Below are 20,951 nucleotides of genomic sequence, written 5' to 3' on the forward strand. Positions count from 1 at the left end.
CTTTTGCTGCCATTACTCGTTCCACTCCCTTCTTCTGTGCTCCTGTTGTCAAAGAGTGAGGTCATCATCCAAGTAGATTCTGGTCCCTTTCAGAGTAGCCCTCAATTGTATAGTCCCCCCACGTGGCTGTTAGCCCCAGTACCAGAGATCCCCTAGGCAGTGAGCTGGGTGTCCCATTCCGTCTTGATCTCCCTCTCCCGTTCGGTCCTGTTCTTCCGTCATGTCCGTCTCTCTTGTCTTGTCCTACTCCTCCCTCCCGTTCCGTCCTGCTCCCCTCTCTCGTTCCGCCGTCTTGCTCCTCTCTCTTGTTTCGTCTGCTCTTCTCTCCCGTCACGCCTGCTCAGTCCAGCCTCACGGCCAACCCTCTCCTGCTCCGTCCAGCCTCACGTCCAGCTCACTTCCGTTCGGTAGCTGTGGGTTCTCCACCAAGGCCACTTGTGTTGCCACTGCTGCTGCTGCTGCCACCGCGCCATCGCCACCCTACTGCAGCTGCTGCTGCCACGCCATCGTCGCATGCAGCTGCTATTCACTGCGCCTATGGGGGCTTATTGCCACCGGGCCTCCGCTAGGCCAGACGCCTACGCTAGGGCTCCCAGGTCCCCTTCTGTGAGCTGCTAGTCTACACCAAGGGCTCCAGGCCCCCCCACGAGCTATGACAGGGGCTCCATACCGCCTCTATGAGCTGCTTATGAGGCAGCCCTTAGGCTGCCTAGATGTCGCCTAGCAGGCCCTAGGCTGACCTTAGTGGCCAGCCCCACTCGCCTCAGGCTCTGCACTTGCCCGGAACTTGCACACTGCCTGCACATTCAAGAAGGCTGCAAGGACAATCATAAAGTACCAAGAGAGCTACCAAATGTTTCGAATTTTCAGAGAAGGGGGCCATGGAAAGCTCACCCGATCAGAAAACCAGAGGGGAAAAAGACAGGAAATACAGCATAATATGGACTGGTCAAGAAAGGCATGGCTGCCCCCAAGAAAGATTTTATTTCAGATGCTATGGAGGAGAAAAAAAGGAGAAACAACAAAGCCCTAAATGTTTTGGTTTGGGGACTCACAGTGGGAGACACTCCTATGGCAGATGCAAAAGCCTTGTTCACCAAAATGGGTGTGAACCTAACATGTGAGACAGCTTGGAGAGTTGGCAAGCCCGATGCACCCACAAGGCCACTTGTGATGAGGCTCCGAACAGCCATGGATAGGAAAACTCTCATGAGCACGAGGGTGACTTTGAAAGGAACCTGGATCTACCTGGACGATGACCTCACCCTCCTACAGCAAGAACGAGGGAAGGTATGGTACGTGTCATGGCATTGAGAGAAGCAGGCAAATGGGCTGCATACAGGGATGGTAGGGTGATCATCTAAGAGAGAGATCAGGACCAGGGGGAGAAGGAAGAAAAGAAAGAGGGTGAAGTATGACGGTGTCGGGCCAATGTGGCACAAAGTGGATTGAGAATGGCAGTGTGGAATTGCAATGGCACACTCTGGTTTGATTTGGGCGGTTTCTCGGAGACATACACTGATAGAGACATGTTCTTCTATATTGAGACACATGAGAGCCCCGAGAGAGGACTGCCCATTGTGATAGGATATACATGGGAGTCATCTCATAGGAAGGAGACGAGGAGAGACACTGGTGTGCGGGGCTCGGGGGGAGTGGCTATCCTCTTTAGATCACACATTAGACCTCTCATATCAGTGGCACGGAGAGAGGAGCATGCACGACACATGTGGATACGAGTCCATCTACCAGACGCACGACCGATACTCATAGCGGTGTGCTATTTCCCCCCAGATACTTTATCCTATGCATGTGAGGTCACCACAGAGGGGCACAGCGCGTATGAGTTGATTCAGGATGATATCATTGAGTTCTCCAGACAGGGGGACATCCTCCTTCTTGGTGACTTCAATACACGCACATGGGACAGGCAGGTGCGCCTACTGGACTTTGCATCGGATTCCCATATAGTACGAGAGCTAGATGCAGCTGAGCTCGGGATAGTGAGACACTCCGCAGATGCACCAGAGGTGAAAGAGTATGAACGACATCTACTTGAGCTAGGGGCTGCTCATCTCATCACGATTTGATCATTTACAATGGTCTAAAGAGATGGACATTATCTGGTGGGCTCACTTGTTTCCTGCATGGCGGAGGGACAAGCACAGTGAACTACCTATTGGGTTCCTTGGCCTTTACCTCATGGATATACGACTTTATTGTGCCCCCTCTCCCACTTGGTGCTGATCACTCGTACTTAGCCTTCTGTATCTCTGCCACTATGCCAGTTACAGGGAGGGTCCCCCCCACGCCCACTCATGTACATGTTCACTTTGATCATGCCCTGGACCCCATCTATGTGACCAACTTGGGGTAGGGGCTTCCAACCCTACTACTTGGAGATGATGTAGACGTCGCCCATGCCTCAAACACCCTTGCCATAGTGGTCATGGACGCAGCCATTAGGGCTTTCCCCATGACTCAATCTGCACATGCCTCACTAGGGAAAATGCCATAGAACCCTTGGCATGATGATGAGTGCAGAGAGATGAGAGCTCATCTCACACGTGAGCGAGTCCTTGGCCACTTGACATCACCCGAGGCACAACGGATCTCACGGCGACTGACACGCCATAAGCGGCAGGCCTTCCTCACCCACATAATGGACAAGGTGATGAGTTCATTTCGAGGGGGGGATCCCAACCATTGGTTGAGGGCTTCTATCGGAGAGGAAGCCACCTATCCCCATCACAAACCCAGATGTTTGGCACACTTATGCATGCTCTCTTTATGATGCTTCGATGTAGGCACCACCCAATATGTCCATTATGCTCGGGCCCACCACTTGCCACTTGTTCACTCCACAGAATGTGCGGGCTGCACTCAGCCAGCTTCATAATCGGAGAGATGAGGGTTTGGCTCCCTTCCTAGTGCAAATGTTTAACCATGCCATATGTCACGGCTTCCCACCCTCTTGGAGTACCACCACCATTGTACGGATACACAAGGCAGGTGATCCCATGCATACTGGGAACTATCACACTCTCATGATTGGCCAAACGCTGGCCAAGATCTATGGATCGGTACTGGAGAGGGTGATCAACACCTATACAGAGGCACATGGGCAGCGTGCTCTAGGGCAGGCAGGTTTTTGGAGACAACACTCCACACAAGATGACATCTTCACCCTGAGGACTATCATTGAGGTGGCGAGATCGAGACGCCAGAAAGTCTACGCTTGTTTTGTAGACTTTCGAAAGGCCTTCAACATTGTCCCGCGATCCCGCATGATCAAGAGACTACAGTATCCAGATTCCAGAGGTTCTGATCTGGGGAGTGCTGAGCCTATACGAGTCTGTTAGAGGGAGAGCTCGTGTCCCATGAGGCCTATCAGACTGGGTTGAGATCACGATCGGAGTAAAGCAGGGATGCCCTCTCTCACTGACTCTCTTCGGGCTCTACATTGATGAGAGTACATCTTTTATAGACCGCTTAGGAGGCAAGGAAGCACCACTAGCAGACTTGATGATATAGATTCTACTATACACGGATTCCTTCAGACAGTGACATTCCTCTACAGAGTTGGAACCTACCTCGCGAGAGACTTTCGAGACTGGCACTAGAGTCTTCCATACGACTAGCAGAGAGTGAGGTCGGTACAGCATGATATGTACGCATCACCAGGCAGTCACGGCATTTAGATGGACCGACTTTCCCCGTTTCAGTATAGCATGGATGCACCGCCCGAGTTGATCCCACGGGATGAGATTAACCGCATCATACTGTTAGATCTCCTTTAGCTCCACACATCTCACACTTGGGGGGGAGACCAAGAGTTCCCTACCAAGACCCAACTCTACTATGACTATTTCCTCAGAGTATCGGAGGATGGGCTCGTCATCCGACCTTAGTATCTTGAGGACAGAGGAGTCTTGCACGCGTCGAGGATTGCCATCGGACAGAGTAGGTCTTGTCCCATCAGTTGAGGATCCACGGGATGAGATTAACCGCATCATACTGTTAGATCTCCTTCAGCTCCACACATCTCACACTTGGGGGGGGACCAGGAGTTCCCTACCAAGACCCAACTCTACTATGACCATTTCCTCAGAATATCGGAGGATGGGCTCGTCATCCGACCTTAGTATCTCTAGGACAGAGGAGTCTTACACGGGCCGAGGATTGCCATCGGACAGAGGCATGTCTCGTCCCATCAGCTGAGGATTGAGGCAGGGAGAGCTGCAGGCATACCCAGAGAGCAGCAGACTTGCAGGTTGTGCACGATGGGGGTGGTCGAGATAGAGGAGCATTATCTCTGTGTCTGCCCAACCTACTACGAGGTCCGAGCGCGCTACCACTGCCTTTTTCGGGAGGGGCACGGCTTTGGCCCACTCTTACGACTGATCCACTTCTAGGACCATGTCTGTATTGGGCTCTACTTGATGGAGATGCGATGACACAGAGAGACGCTACTACAACATATCAGAGAGTAGCAAGATGGGTTTAATGCGCCACAGGGCATGGAGGTAGACTGAGCGCAAATACAGGTCACGGATTTCTATGCATTTGACTCAGCTCCAGGGCACTCTCGGGTGGAGGAGGGACATGAGAGATGTATGGATCGATGGAGAGAGCCGATACAACACTGTTGGACGAGGGACATAGAGACCGTATATGATGCGACAGGCGACTAGAGCACACACGATCGAGGTTCGACCTATTTCAGCGCTACATCAGGCCACACTTGGCCCCCATTTGGTGTCCAAACAAGGACCTACCAGATAACCGAGCTACTTAAATGCCTTCTCCTCATATGGGGGGCTTACAAGTAGAGTTAGCTGGTTCCTGCGTAGTTGCACGAGAGTGGAGCATTGATATCTTACACAAACTTGGGTCTTTTACGATCTTGAGGTCCCAACCAAAGTTTGTCTTCCCTATCATGAATCCCTTGCAGCTCTGTTTATCGTATTCTTACCAACAAGGGGTAGAAAGAAGCAATTGTCTTCAAGCTCATTTTCCCAGGAGAAAGGGAACTGAGGGAGACGTAAGACACCGCTTGGAAAAGGTTTCCAATCTCTTTTGTCTCTTCTAAGGCTCTGAGAGCCTAAAAGGAAGGAAGGGGAGGGCATATAGCTGAGATGGTCCAACCCATCAACATCAACACCATGTACAATGTACATCATTGTCATATCGGGTTCTGGGTATAGACGTGTCTCGTGAAATACAGCTAGGACCATGTTGAGAAAGTAGTGAAGTTGAGGTGCCTCACGCAATAGGTAGAGGATGTAGAGATATATACAATGATATCGTGGTGTAGGATAGACTAGGACTTAGTCTATTTAGAGCTTTTGTGTGCTCTAGTTCTTGGACTATATATACCAAGTACTTGTACTTCATTTGATTGAACATTTCAGTTGGAGTTTACTTGTGTTCACTTCTTGTTCTCTTGTGTTCACAACTCTTCTCCATTCTTTTTCCTACATGTGGTATCAGAGCTAGTCCCTTCAGCCCTGTCACTTGCTTCCCTATTCTCCTGCTATTCAAGAAAACTATTTGTGAGGGTAAAAGGAAGTATCCTTTTATGGGTCTCGTCTAGACCAACTATAGGTAGAGTTTGACAAGTGAGCAATGAAATAATTGCCTGTAATTATGAGACTAGAACTTGATTAGTTGAAGAAGTGAATTATCTATAACGCAAAATTTGGAGCCTTAAATCTATTTCATCTATTAGATCCAATATGCCCATTAAAATATAGGGCAATTGTAACTTTTCATGAAAACAATAAAAGATGTCATAATACCAAAAGCATTGCTAGAGGGTAGTATGGCCAAAGGTTTTTCAATCCATTGAATTGATGTATGCTTTAACTTTACGATGATGGAGATTATCCAATCACATTGGGAAGATCCCACAAGGAATGTAAGAAGACACTACTACAATTCACCTTGTCTTTTACATTTCTTTAACGTTAAATGCAATTGCATTAGTGACAAAATCTTTCTTTTTTATGTCCTCTTCGATTGCAACACAAAGAATTCAATATCAATTATTAAATTACAACATGTCACATCATACATGGCAATGATTAAATTATAACCATGTCACATTATACATGTGACCGCTTGGATGTCACATGGCTGATAAGTCAAAATCTCCACCACAATTCAATGTTCACCTATCACCTCATCTATTCTGAATGCATGGGGTGCATGCTTTCTCCAATTACATAGTCCATCCACTCATAAGAACCCAATTGTTTCATTTAGCCAGCTCTTTCCACAAGGGATGGAACATGTGTAATGATGTGGATTAGCTTGTGGAAGAGAAATTGGGATTTTGAGCCCCTCATAATTCTCATCATAATCTTTCCATGCTATTGTGAAAAACGTTTTGCCACAAGCCTAGCTTTGTATCTCTCAATGCTACCATTTGGTCCTTTACTTTCTAGACACACTTATTTGTAATTGCCTTATTTCCTGGTGGAAGTCATATAAATCCCATCTTGTTTCTTGTAAGGCATTCATTTATTTATTCATAGCAATCTCCCATTTAGCTTGTTGCATCCTTAAAGTACAAAGGCTCTCTATAGTCATATTGATAGTCACGAGGATGTAATTTATTCTTTCGACTTGAATGGTTTTGACTTTTTGAGCATATGTCAACTTGGATGGTGGTTTTCAGTCTCTCACAAATGATCAAAGCTGTTGCTCTTCTAGGGGACCTATTGGCAATGCTAGCTATTCTTCATTAATCTTCATTGATTGTGATTGGATTTCTTTTTCTTTTTTTTGGCAAAGAAATAGTTGATTATATTATAATCATATAATTTGTACAATGAAGTCCATGGTGGACAAAATGTTCTCCTCTAAAGAGGAATATCTAGTATGCATACAAAAATTCCATTGCTCAGAGGAGAGAAACAAAAGATTTAGTAGCCACAGAGGAGAGGAGCAAAAGCTCAGATTCACTGGTCTAATTAGTAGTGTTTGGTATCATGTGCTGCTCCATTTGTTGGCAGTAAAGGTTGCTTGCATCTCTTACCCTAAGACCAAGATGCCTCCTTGTCAAAGCAGAAAAAATAGAAACTACTGCAGTTGACCTGGTAACAAAGGAATAGTGTGCCAGAGGAGGCTCTTTAAACTCAGGGTTCTTCTTTAACAGGGAATAGAGATGGTAGGAGCTTTGCTTGCAAGTGAACCCTGGAATTGGTACACCTCCCTGCATCCCTAATGTGTCATTTGCAAACTCAGAGTCCAGCAGCCTCAGTCCCAGTCCCCTCCCCAGTTTCCCCTCCCTTCGCCCGGCCCGCAGCCTCAGCCTCCGTCTCTTCCTCCTCAGTCTCCTTCTCCTCCCTCTCAGCCCCAGCTCCAGAGGAGTCCCCATCCCCCCCCTCCCCCCGCTCCCCTCGACTCCTCTACAGTGTTAGCTGCACCCTCGGCTTCCCAGTCGAGGGCAGCACCCGCTCCGCCTCCTCCACCTGCTCCGCCAGTCGCCTCCGTGGAGCTCGAGTCGCCTACCCCTCAGCCTCCTCCCCCTCCCCCCCCGCTGGCAGGACACCCGGAGTCTACACCACCACCGGAGCAGGCTTCCATGGCCGCTAGCCCCTCAGTGGCAGACTCTGATGGGTCTCAGCCTCAGGAGAGAGCGCTTCCTCGAGACTTTTACAGATCAGGCCCCTGGGACTACTTGGACGTGGCCGACCTTGGGACCTTCCCGGCTTATCTCGACATCAGCATCTTCTTGCTCCGCAAAGGGGCGGATGGGAAGATTGTCGCCTTGGCCCCTAGGGATGGCCCTAGCTTCGCCTTCACGTTCCTCAGCGATGGCACCGAGACCTGGACAGACGACTCGGTTTGGGAGGCGCTCAGAGAGCAGACACACGCCCAGGTCTGTTCCTGGATAGGCCCGTCCGGTGGGCAGCTTCTCGAGACTCAGTGGTCCGAGGGCGATGTGCGCTTGCGGTGGCGCTGCGCCGCCAAACGCTTCCGACTAATTGTGATCCTCAGACCTACCCCGTCATGGCCTCTCCCCCAGGATGTCAGAGCTTGGTCCCATCAGAGACTCCGCACCTTCTATGGGATGACCACTTCAGAGATCTCAAGCTGGCTCGAGAAAGCATTTGTTCATGGCACCAAAGGCCTCTCGCCTTTGTTGAAGGTGTTGAAGGACGGGCAGGACGATCCTGTCTCCCCCTCCAAACCTTCTCATAAGCGGCAGCGCCTCCATTCCGACATGCCTGATTCTTCATCGACTTCGACCGCGAGCAGACAGTTGTTCGCAGCCCCCCATCCCTCGCCATGAGCCTACACCTCGTATCCTGGAATGTGAACGGGTTTCACTCTTCTGGCACCCGTGGTCCCAGGAAGCTCATTTTGCGGCAGGAACTTCAGCCTGCAGTGATTGGTCGTTTGGATGTACTTCTGCTCCAGGAGCACAAGCTCTCTGTGGCTCATTCCCGTAGCTGCGGGAAGGTTCTCCCTGGACGTTCCTACACTTACTGGGAGCCCTCGATCGGCGCACAGGGGAGGAGTGGGGGTGTCTGTACCTCCGTGTGCGAGCAGTTAGCCCAGGGAGTTTTCGGTCATGGCACGTTGATCCCAGGCCGAGCCCTTTGGGTAGGCCTGGATTTGGAGGGATCCAAAATTGGAATACTCAACATCTACGCTCCTACAGACCTCCGATGCAGAGCCACTTTCTGGAGGACACTTACAGGGATTCTTCCAGTCATGGATTCCTGGATTGTTGGAGGTGACTTCAACAATCTGGAGTCATTGGAGGACCAGCAGGGCAGAGGTCCGGAGTTTACAGGTATGGCTCAGGCAGAGCAGTCAGCTTGGGACTCCTTCATCTTCGCGACAGGAGGTAGGGACAGCTGGAGAGACCCGTCCTTCCGGCGTTGGCACGGGAGCCTGGACTTCTCTTGGGGCTTCCGTAGGGAAGGAGGCAGACTCCTGGAGAGGCTTGATAGATTCTATGTCAGTGATTGGGCCATCAGTAGAGGCGGTCAGGCGGGTATAGTTCCAGGGACGACACTTTTCGACCATGCGCCAGTACTCCTCTCATTAGATTCGGCAGCCCAGACCCTCCCCCCCCGGTCATGCAGGATTCCCGATTCTATTTTCTCGAGGGAGGACGTGCGTAGCAGTATTTGCAGTCTTTGGGACAGAGATTGGGGGGAGTGCACGGATTTGGTGGACTCAGTTGCGCAGGCTCTGCAGGAGTCCAGCCAGATCTGCCAGCTAGCAGCCCTACAGGTTCGTCAGGAGTGGTGGAGTAGAGAGAGAGCTCTTCGGAGGGACCTCGCATCCATTCAGCGACTCCAGCAGGCTTCCCCGGGCTCGGAGGAGCTTCGGATCCAGGCCCTTCGAGCCAGAGCCCTCCTGGAGGAGACACTCCAGCGCCACTCAGAGTTTTCCTATCACGCCTCTCTCTCCTTCTGGGCCCGGAAGGGTGATCGGATGTGCAGAGAGTTCTTCAGGACGCATGGCCAGAGAGCTGCAGGTGATCAGCTTCGGAGTCTCAGGACAGCGGATGGTCACATCGTTACGGATTCGGGGGAGGTCCTGGGGTTGGCCACTGACTTCTACAGGACCCTCTTCCAGCAGGAGCCGCTTGCCCCTCGTGCTAGTCGTGCCCGTGAGGAGGTGTGGAGGTACATTCCATCCCTGGTCCAGCCTAGCATGCAGGCGATGTTGTTGGCGCCGTTTACCTCGGATGAGATGCTGGAGGCCTTGATGGCTATCGACGGACAGAAATGCCCAGGAGAGGATGGGCTTCCCCGAGCTTTCTTCACTTCCTTCTGGGACCAGATCCATCAGCCCCTCCTTGCAGCTCTGCAGGGGATTTTCAGCAGCGGTTTGATGCCAGAGAGCCTCTCTTCGGGACTGATTTGCCTCATCCCGAAGGGAGGAGATAGACAGGAGATCCGCCAGTGGCGTCCGATCACTCTCCTTACTACTGCCTACAAAATCCTCGCTAAGATGATCAGTGCCAGAGTTCGGCCTCTACTCCCAGACCTCATTCATGACACTCAGACAGGCTTTGTCCAGGATCGCAGTATCTTGGATAATGTCTTCACCTTTTCAGAGGCGGCGGAGTGGGCTCAGCACAGTGGATCACACCTTGCCATTCTACTTCTCGACTTTGAGAAGGCCTACGATCGCGTGGACTGGGCCTTTTTGGAGGGGACTCTGGAGCGGCTAGGTTTCCCCGCAGGATGGATTCAGGGTATCTCAGCTTTGTACAGGACAGCGTCTAGCAGGGTCATCATTGGAGGCAGGATGGGTGAGCGCTTTAGCCTGGAGAGATCAGTGCGTCAGGGTTGCCCCCTTGCTCCTTACCTGTTTCTTTTCTTCGCCGAGGCCATGACTTACTACCTTCGGGCGAGGTCTACCGGGATCCGGGGGGTTCGCCTTCCACTTCGGGAGGACACGGAGCTTCTGGACTCGGAGTACGCAGATGATACAGCCCTTTATGTCCAGGATGATGAGAGGATGCTAGAGAGGGTGCGGATGGCCTTGGAGGTCTTCTGTTCGGCCGCTGGTGCGAAAATCAACTGGAACAAGTCAGTTGGTTTTCTCACAGACCCTGGGGCGTGTTCTCAGTGGGGGCGATTTCTGGGTTTCAGATGGATTCCACGAGGACAGACAGCTAGATACCTTGGCTTCCAGGTTGGCCTAGACATCACGCCAGCTCAGCAGTTTCTCCCGGTGCTAGACTCCATCCGACGGAAGCTGGCTTTCTGGAGTACTGCTAAGCTGTCTCTTGCAGGTCCTGCCCTGGTAGTTAACCAGGTCCTTCTAGCCACGGCTTGGTATGTGGCTTCATGCTGGTGCTTCTCGAGATCCAGCGTGGCACAGCTCAGGAGGTTGGTTCGGAACTTCCTTTGGTCTGGGGAGGATGGTCTTAGAGATACCAGAGCCAGGGTTGCTTGGCAGACAGTCATTCTTCCGCAGGCTGAGGGTGGCCTGGGGGTTATCGATCCAGAGCTTCAGAGTCAGGCCTTGTTAGGCAAGCTTGTCATCCGCGGTTTGACCCCGGGGGGGCAGACGTGGAAGATGTTACTTCAGCAGGGAATAGGCTCTTGTGTCCCGCGCCGAGGTGGAGAGTGGCCACCATCCCTCAGGTGGATCTTCACTTCTGCCCCGCTCACTCAGCCCCGTTCTCCACTCGTTCGTAGCCTCCTCATGGTTTGGAGGCGGCTTTGTCTCAGTCTCATACAGTCCCAGCCCAGCTGTCAGGAGGAGATCGATCGCCAGCCGCTCGTCTGGAATGGGCAGGTCAGAGACGCCGAGGGCCTTCAGTTGGGGGAGAGATCACATATCAGGTGGGACGGCTGGATGAGGGGGCCAGCCCGGTCCCTTCGAGTTTGGAGGGATACGTACAGACATCTGGAGATGACCGATCTTGCAGTCGCAGCTGGAGGTGCACGTGGAGTCCAGGCGAGACGCACGGAGATTGACGGAGCGATCCCAGCCGCTTGGTTGGCTCCACCTGAGCCTCAGGTCCTCATGCCTGGAGACACCCGTTGGCTGGGACAGTTCACCCCCCGTGGCATCCCACTGGTGGTCGCACGACGTTTGGATGACTCCTCTATCGCCTTCTTCGCGGTTTCAGGGGATGGACGACTCAGGAGAGAGGATGCGCTCATCGACCCCCTACTCCCGTGGCAGAGGGTTAGGGTCGTAGGCCTTCTGGGGAAGGTCTGGCGTACCGACCCTAGTATCGAGCAGGACCAGTTGCAGCTTTGGCGTCTTTGGCTATGGGAGGGGCGGGCCTTGTCAGAGCTTGAGTGGGACCCAGGAGAGTGGTGGTGGCCAGAGATTGTGACAGGACAGGGGCCGACTTCCTTCTTCGCTTACAGCACGACTCTGGGCAGGCGAGTTCTCGGGAGGATGCAGAGCCGCCCCCCCACCCAGCGACCTAGCTGGTACGCACAGGGTATTTCCAGGTTCTTTTTGCAGGCATTCTGGAAGGCCTTGTGGGAGAGCTGGCGGCCGCGGAAGATCTCATACTTCCTGTGGCTTCTTGCCCACAAAGGTCTTCCAGTGGGGAGCTGGTTGAGGCAGATAGGCCAGGACGGTTGCTGTCAGATTTGCCATGCGGACGAGGAGTCACCAAAACACTGCCTGTGGAGCTGCACGCGCGCCCAGGAAGTGTGGAGGTGGACCTTCGGGCTTCTTACCCGCGCAGCACCAGAGCTAGGAGTGATCACTTGGGGCGCGTTCTGTTGGTGCAGCACCGCACCTGGTCTTCATCACTTGTTCGAGGCATGCCAGCAGGACCCCACCTTCCTTATCACACAGGGGACGTGGGGGCCGCTCGAGGGTATCCCACAGCACCTAGCAGAGGCTGATACAAGAGTTCGGGAGAGGCAGCCAGTCTGGGAGATTATCAGCAGCATTACAGGATGGCACATCTGGACCTCGCGCTGCGCGCAGATCCTCGGTGGCACTTCCTTATCGACTGCCCAGATCATGGCGGAGATTTGGAGTGAGATTATTCATACCCTCAGAGGCCAGTGGGACCAGATTCAGGGAGACTCCCGGGCTGGTCAGGAGAAGCGGAGACGCTTCCTCCAGGCTTGGGACACACAGAGCCTCTTCTTCGAGCAGACTACGTAGGGCCTTCGGTGGCACTACTCACCACCCCGATGGCTGTTCATTCACACTCAGCATATGCCTCCGTGAGAGTATGATTTATTATGCTACCTTTTAGGGCTGCGTCCGGTTTGTGAACGCAGCCCGTCAGCTATAAGCTGACCTCTTGTATTTTGTTCTCGAAGTAATATAATTAGCACTGTTTTTTCGGAAAAAAAAAAAGAGTCCAGCAGCTCCTCGTCCTGTCTGATTGGGAGCCTCAACCCTGTGAGGCTCGCCACCTATGATCTCAAGCAGTATCCCAAAGCCTCCGCCACAAACAAGAAGAGGAAGGGAGCGAGGGGGCAGCCCTGGCGGACTGAGCGCGAGAGAGGAAAGGCCTCGCCCGTGTGTCCACCGATATGCATCTGACTAGAGTTCCCTGCATAAAGTGCAGAAACTCCTTTGATCCATCTGTCTAAGAAACCCAATCTCCGCATATTACCCTCCAGAAAAGAGCACTCCACCCTGCTGTAAGCCTTTTCAAAATCCAAGAGAAGGACGGCCAACGGCTGTGACTTCTCCTTGGACCAATCCAGTGCCTCCTAGAACGTGAAGATGTTGTTCAGGATGCTGCGCTCCTAAACGAACACGGTCTATGTTGTGAATGATGTCAGTAAGATGGGGCCGTAACCACAAACTCAAGACCTTGGGTGTGCAAAGTAGTCTTGAAAATCACTGCTAGCTGTAGAAAGTGCATCAATCTTGTGACTTACATTCCTTTCTGGATTGCAATCTTGAAAATGTGGAAGTTCTTGATCTGTGTTTCTGATTTGCAGGTCCAGAGGCGTGCTATAGCTGTCTTCTTGGTGATTTCTTTGTGTTTGCAGGTCCTCGAGCCTGGGTAGGTGCTGCCTTGAAGTCGACAGTAGAGGGGGGTGTGTTCAGGGCCCAATGGGTGGCCCTGGCGCTCAGATTCAGGGCCCTAGACAGGGCCTGGGCTGCAACAGCAGCCGAGCTTGGCCCAAGCGCAGCTATGGCTGCCCAGGGCTGTTGTGCAGCCTGGTGCACAGCCCGCAACATCAATGACAGCATGGCGGGGGTGTACGGGGCAGATGAGTGGTCGCGGGACGGGGCACCTGCTGCATAGAGGTCGCATGACAGGGCACCAGCAGCGCGGGGGTGTACAGGGCTGAGGGCGGGGCTGAGGGGCTGAGGACGGGGGCTCAGGGGCTGAGAGAGAGAAAGAAAGGAAGAAAGTTTATTAAACTCTGCTAGAGACCGATGGGTCTATGAGACTGAAGAAAACTGATACAATGAACAAAAGGGTGGAGCTACTAAGTGAGCGTCCTAACCCATGCTAGGAAACTGTGTAGACATAGTCAGTGATGTCATAGTACATGTGCTCCAAAATCATATACAACCATCCTGGAATCCTCCTCCTCGTGTGGAGAGACAGTACAATACAATATGCATATAGAACATCAAGATATACCCAATGGCGAACTAGTTAGTGTAGGCAAGAAGCTCGTAATGGATGGCTGTCTGCTATCTGGATGAGTAACCTGTTGTGCCCTCCTGGCCGCTACCCGATGTCTGATGAGCGCCACTGTAACCCCGGTCGGCTGCACCCTAGGTCTGAAAGTGGAGGAGATGTCAGTGAGTGTGATCTCCATGTCTGTCCTCTGTCGGGTGTGCCATGTCTTGGTCTCAGGGTCTCTCCCTCTCCTACTGACAATGGCTGGGATAGCAACCTGCTCTATTTGGAAGAAATCTGTGATCGTACTCTGGGATTGGCCGGGCACGGTCCCTTGCTCCTGTCTCCTCGATCCAATGAGACGATCTCTATGTTGGACCGCCTTGTGAATAAAAGCTGCCAGGCATCTTTGATATGGGTATAGTAGTCGTCTAGAGAGGCCCTCGAATCCATCTCTGAAAAGGCAATGGTATCGTCCACAAATCTCATAGTAGACCGGGCAACGGAAGAGAAAGTGCTCCTTTGACTCCACCTCATGGTGCTCACACTATGTGCAAATACGACTCTCCCTGGGAATCCCCTCTTCTCGCCCGCTCTCGTTACGTAGTCGGTGCGATGACATAGGTAACTGTCCAAGGGCAATCCCGAGTGAATGTGGCAGGTGGATTTGGGTGTACCCTGGTGGGATGATAAAACCCTCAGCTGAAATGTGCAAGCAGTGGTACCGATAGAAATTGAGCTTCACAAGGAGCTCTGCCTGTGCTGGCTAGGCCCTGAATGTGTGTAGCTGTAGAAGATCCTCTCGGATGATTGGGTTGAATTCATTGCCTCGGAACGGGACAAATGGAGCGTCAGTGCTGTACTAGAAGGGTGGCAGCTTGTCTATATGAAAACCCAATCTCTCAAACCACCTGCATGTGGTTGTGTACCAACATCTCTGATCACCCTGAGCTACTAATGCCATAGAAGATGCTAGGGCCAACCAAGGTAGCATGTGTCGGCCTGTGGTACATGAGCCATACTTACTAACACGGTAGAGGTAAATGATAGTCTGGCATGCTGCATCTAGCTGCATTGGGAATGCCCTGAACTCAGCGTGAATGATCTGAAGAGGGATAGATGGCTTGCTGCGTATCATCCGTGAGAGTAGAACTTGTAATCTCTCCACTCGAGTCCACTCTGTGTCGGAGAGGTCTGGTCCCCAATAAGTGCTACCATACATGCTTGCAGGTCGCGGACCAAGGAGTCCAAAAGGAGAACCTTGGTCCGTGGGTCCAGAAAGTGCGAGTGGAAGCATTGTCTCTCCAGTCGGGCCAAGGAGGCGTAACCTCTACTCAAGCGTGCTTGCATCGTCGGTCTCATCGTGAAGATGGGTCTTGAAAACAGAATCCCCAAATAGGTGATGAAATGATCTCAACGTCAAAAGTATACTGCTTTCTATGCGCAACTGCTCTGGAGGTGTTGAAGATCATAACCTTGGTTTTACCTAGGTGGACCTTCAAGTCATGAGACTTGCAAAAAGCAAGTAGTGCATCTGGATGTCTCTGTAGCCCCTTAGCGGACGAGAATAGGAGCACCACATCATCACCGTGCGTACAAAAGGATCTGGAGCATGTAACCGACAAGAGAGCAACCATCGCCTCCTAGTGTCCTCATAAAAGACTCAAGCTCGTCAATGTAGAGGCCAAACAAGGTCAAAGAGAGTGGACAACCTTGTTTGACCCCAATGGTGCTCGGGATCTTATCTGTCCATCCCTCCCCCCTGGTCGAAACCTTGCTAGAAACCCTCTCATAAAGTGCCATAACAGCCCAAACTATCTCCGGACCATACCCCAGCTCTTGTAGGCACTGTATCTAAGGCTTTGCGGAAATCCACAAAGCAGCAATATACCCTCTGTCTCCATGTCCTGGCCTCCTCTATGACACTCCTAAGTGTTAGGATAGGATCCATGGTCCCGTGGTCATGTCGAAAGCCGCTTGTCCATCTGCTCTGAGTCCTTGCATCCCTGCATAGTGATTGATCTCCATATCTAGCACCGAAGCATATATCTTGGACATGACATGCCCGATCATAATGGTCCTCTAGTTGCTTGGATCCATGGGATCCCCTGCCTTGTGGATAGGTGTGATAGTGTTGAGGGTCCACGTGCGTGGGAAGCCGAGACAAATTGCTTCATTAAATAGCTTTGCAAGCATAGGGGCTAGGATATCAATCGTGTATGCAACAAATTCGGTGCATAATCCCTCATGATCCTTCGCTCGGCCATTATGAAGCTTCAGACCGCATCTTTGATGCCTCCCTTAGTGAAGAGGGGTGGTCGGGGATGTCATAGAATGTGTGGGCGTAGTTGCGCCAAACTTGAGTGTGTGTGAGTGGTGAGGGGGACCCCCTTTCAAGAAACTGTTGCCAAAAGTCTTTGGAATTATTACTAAAAAGAATGTTTAGTAATTCCTCCTCGTTTTGGCGGGATAAGTTTCGTTTCTTTGGTGAAATAGACGGCGACACTCGCGTAACATGTATGGTTCACTTGGTAGGCCATGTTGGGATTCAAATCGGAGTTGTCGGTGAAGAGTCTTACACTCACGAACGTACCTTATATAACATTGCACAGACCCTAAAGGCAGTGGACGGTTAGAACATGTGGTGTATGGAAAGGCATGAAGGGCAGCTTCGTGCAATGATTGGCTAATCAACGCGGCCCGTTCCTCTAACAGGGGTATATGATCAATATAGGTGAGTAGAGTGTAGAAAAGAAAGAAAGAAAGAAAGTCTATTGATGTCCACTGGAGATCAAAAGGTCTATGGGACAGCAAGAAACCCTCTAGTACATTTGCTTTAAGGAGGGCACATGGCAGCTCCCAAGGAGTGCAAAAAGCAACCCACATTATTTTAGAGTACCTACATAATAGTCTAAAAGAGTAAACAGCCATACATCAGTTTAAGACTGAGAGTCTTTTGGTTTTGATTTAAGCTCTCTGATTAGGGCTACGCCTTCACGGTAAACTGCCCATTTTCCATCCTTTTTGGCAGCCTTGACTTTAGCTAATTCAGTTGCCTTATTCTTGAGTTGAGCTTGTGTAAGCTCCTCTGCTATCCATACTTTGGTGCCCTTCAGCTTGTAAGATTGTCGAAGAAACTTGATCGGCATATCTTTTGACTTCAGTGTAAGGATTGCATGACCTTTATAGTGCATAATAGAAGTTGGCCTGGAGTTGTCATCATCCTGCTCATCATCATCCACCCATTCAATGTTGGGCAAGCTTGCTTTGATCTTTGTCACTATTTCACTATATGTGTCCTCCTCTTTGTACCAATCTTCTGGGAGTCCCCCTATTCTAATCTTAAGCGCATTATCACTTCTAGCTTCGTGTTCTTTGAACTCTGCTTGAAAATCAGACTTACTTGCTTTGGTGTCCAGCTCCACAATCACTTCCTTCTTAGCTTCAATGTGAACAACTTTTACTATAGAGACTAGCTGTGGGGTAGGGGGGGAATCCTTACAAGATTTTACAGGCTCATCAATTACTGCCTGCTTACTAGGCCCTTTCAGAACGTGAAGTTTAGCCTTTACTTCTGCTAGTTCCAATTGTAGCTTTGACTGCTTGCTGTAGATAAAAAATCTGATCCTGTTGCCCAAGGATGGGTCGTTTTGAGCCTTCTTGTTGGTAATTCCGTGCATAAGGAGAGGGTGTCATGGCTGCAACTGTGGAGTACTGAAACCTGATGCAGGTTGAAGGATTGAGGGGGACTTGGAGGAGATGGTAGGCCAATTCATAATTGGCTGTCTGTTGAACCCTCTAGCTGAACCTGACCCCTGGGTTGCGTTGGGCGTTTAGCCCAACTCGGGGTTAGGGTTAGTGTGTTTGCTGCTGACAGGTTGCTAACAGGCGACGGGGCTGTACGAACGGAGAAGTACGGACGGAGGGGTACGGAGGAGGTTGTAGGGGGGGGGGAGAGAGAGAGAGAGAGAGAGAGAGAGAGTATTAAAGTCTTGGGAAGACCGATGGGTCTATGAGACTGTGAAAAACTTGATACAATGAGCTGTGGTAGTGGAGTTACTAAACGAGCATCCATACCAATGCAGAATGCAAAAAGATGCAAAATGGCAGTACTAAAACCTAAGTACAACATAGTAATATCTCGACTATATAACCACCAAGATCTGCACTGGGGGCCGTTTCACTCGGGCTCGCGCCCGAAGCTGCGCCACGATCCCCATGCCCTCCTACTCATCGGGGCCTCGCACTCGCCCCGATGGTCGGGTATAGGTCGCGCGCTTCAGCGCCATCTATTTTCGGGGTTAGTTGATTCGGCAGGTGAGTTGTTACACACTCCTTAGCGGATTTTGATGATGATGATGATGATGATGGTTATGATGATGTCGACGATGATGCTGAGATTGATAAGTAGCAAATATTCAAACTAGAACTTTGAAGACCGAAGTGGGGAAAGGTTCCATGTGAACAGCAATTGGACATGGGTTAGTCGATCCTAAGAGATGGGGCAGTTCTGTGTCAAGGGCGCACTACGTGCCACGCATCGAAAGGGAAGCGGGTCCATATTCCGGAATCATCAGCAGCAGCAGCAGGACATCAGGATGGATGAGGTTGTGGAAGTGGAGGCATGAGGTCAGCAATAGAGTGTTGTCGCCCCCCCAAGGGTGCAATCCTGGTACGTCTCCTGGTCGTAGCTCTGCGTCGAACCAGGGCCATCGTGACCCCCGTCGGTCGGGGTCCGACCCTAAACAAGGAGGGGATGTCCCCAAGTATGATCTGTGAGTCAACCCTCTGTCTGAGCTGTAGGGTCACAGGCTCCGAGTCACGGTCATGTCGAGGTCTCGCCTCGTGGGGCTCTATGTGATTTGGCTGAAAGAACTCCGTGATAGAGCTCTGAGAGATATCAGTCGACGAAGAAGTGTGCTCCTGTCTCCGTGCTCGGAGTATCCTATCTCGGTGTCTAAGCACCCCATGAATGAAACCAGCCAAACATCGCTGGTCTGGGTAGGAGAGGAAACGGGCCAGAACCCCATCACTATTTCTGAAGAGGCAGTAGAAACGCCCTCGGATCTCATAGTAAACATGACACGTGAAGATGAAATGCTCCGCTTTCTCAACCTCCTGATGTCACACAGTGTGCATATGCATGTCTCCCTAGTTGGGTAACCGCTCTGCTCTATCGCTCTCGATACGAAGTCTGTCTGAGGAGACCCGGAACTGCCCAAGAGAGATCCTCAGCGAGTGGGGTAGGTGAATCTGCGTGTATCCTGGTGGATCGATGAAACCCTCCGCTATGATATGTAAGAGGTGATCTCTGTAGAAGCCCAACTTCACTGGAAGATCACTCAGGCCCAACCAAGTCCGGAATGTGTGTAGCTGTAGTAGATCCTCACGGATAACCTGGTTGACCTCGTGTGATAGGAGGGGAGAGAAAGGAGCATCCATGTTGTACTGGAGAGGAGGTAGTCTGTCCATGTGGAGCTCTAGTGCTGCAAACCATCTCTCTGTGCGTGCATACCATAGAAGAGGACAGTGCTACACAGAGAGAGAGAGAGAGAGAGAGAGAGAGAGAGAGAGAGAGTGGTTGAGCGGGTGCGGGGGGGCTGAGGCGGAGCGGGTGAGGGGTGGCTAAGGTGGAGAGGCTGAGCGGAGGGGCTGGGGGGGGGCTGAGTGGAGGGGCTAGCGGGAGAGGCTGAGCAGAGGGGCTAAGGCGGAGAGCCGTGCAGAGTATATGGGTGAGAGTCAAAGTGTATGTCATGATAGGTAGTGTAGGTGGGTGGTGTGGTGAGTGGTAGAGCAAGGCGGGGAGTGGTGATATTGAAGAAGAGATATGTGTGATCAGCCCCCGGTGGTGGTGGTGAAATGGAGAAGTCTATGATGTGTGATGTGAAGGCAGGGGATCCCAAGATATAATCGACTACGCTAGACCCCCCTCCATGCGGAAAGCAAGTGAAGCCGCTAGAGGAGGGCCATCGCTCAAGACCATTATAGATAATGAGATCGTGTGCCATACCTAGATCCAGTAGTGCATGTCCGTAAGAGAGAGACTCTCTATGTTTGTGTGTGTGAGAGAGAGAGAGAGAGAGAGAGAGAGAGAGAGACTTTTTTTAAAGAGACTTGTATAGTAGCATTTTACAATTTCTGTTGTCCAAGTGGAATGTTGTAATTAACAGTGATGGTTAACTGTGTTCAAGTTTTCATTGTACATGTTGGATTTTTTGCTCTATGCATAAACATTAATCTTCAGAAGTTTTGCATTCTTAGATTTCGAGACCTCATTTACAATTATGTTTTTCTGAGAGCGTTGGGATTTATTGACAGGGAATCAGAAGCTTATGCTCTGAGCTTGTAAGGTTGAAAAAGGCTTCAGCCGAAGAAATGCGTCGCAGTGTGTATGCCAATTATGCAGCTTTTATTCGGTAGGTTTGACGGATGAGTTGTAGTATTCTATTTTAAGCATTGAAGTGCTGTTCATAGTTTATGGCTGGCCTTTTTCATTAAGAGACATAACTGTATATTGGAAAGGAGCTTATTCTAATAGTATAAGTGGATGATGTAATCGACCTAGCAATCTGATACTGTTGTGCTATATCAGCTTCCGATACTGTTGTGCTATATCAGCTTCCTCCATGCTGTCTTTTTGAAGCATAGAATAGCTAACTCAACTCTATAAGAAAGAACCACTATGATCAGAAGTAAGTTCCATTTGATTGCTAAGTTGTGTGGATTCTAGGCATTATACACCTTGGGCAAGCTAGGAGAGATTTCTAAATGTACGTAATGATGTTGTGCTTTAACATCGGAAACCATTGAGAAGGCATACATTGTGCTTTAATATCAGAAACCATTGAGAAGGCATACATGGTTATCAGCTGTTCAGTATAATCTATTTGTGTAA

The 20,951-nt window shown here is 50.9% G+C and overlaps 1 protein-coding gene across 1 annotated transcript in view; it reads left to right on the plus strand.

Annotated features, from left to right (window-relative positions):
• The window catches only part of EXO84B (exocyst complex component 84B), a 134,606-nt gene that overhangs the window by 26,391 nt on the left and 87,264 nt on the right, over positions 1-20,951 (plus strand). Inside the window, exon 2 of the mRNA XM_087384532.1 lies at positions 20,375-20,472. Within this exon, the coding sequence (XP_087240658.1) occupies positions 20,375-20,472 (98 nt within the window). The remainder of the gene's footprint in view (positions 1-20,374; positions 20,473-20,951) is intronic.

The sequence above is a fragment of the Dipteris shenzhenensis genome, chromosome 14 (genome assembly GCF_047967505.1).
Source record: "Dipteris shenzhenensis isolate YYH24624 ecotype China chromosome 14, Dip_SZ_1.0, whole genome shotgun sequence".
Lineage (NCBI taxonomy): Eukaryota > Viridiplantae > Streptophyta > Polypodiopsida > Gleicheniales > Dipteridaceae > Dipteris > Dipteris shenzhenensis.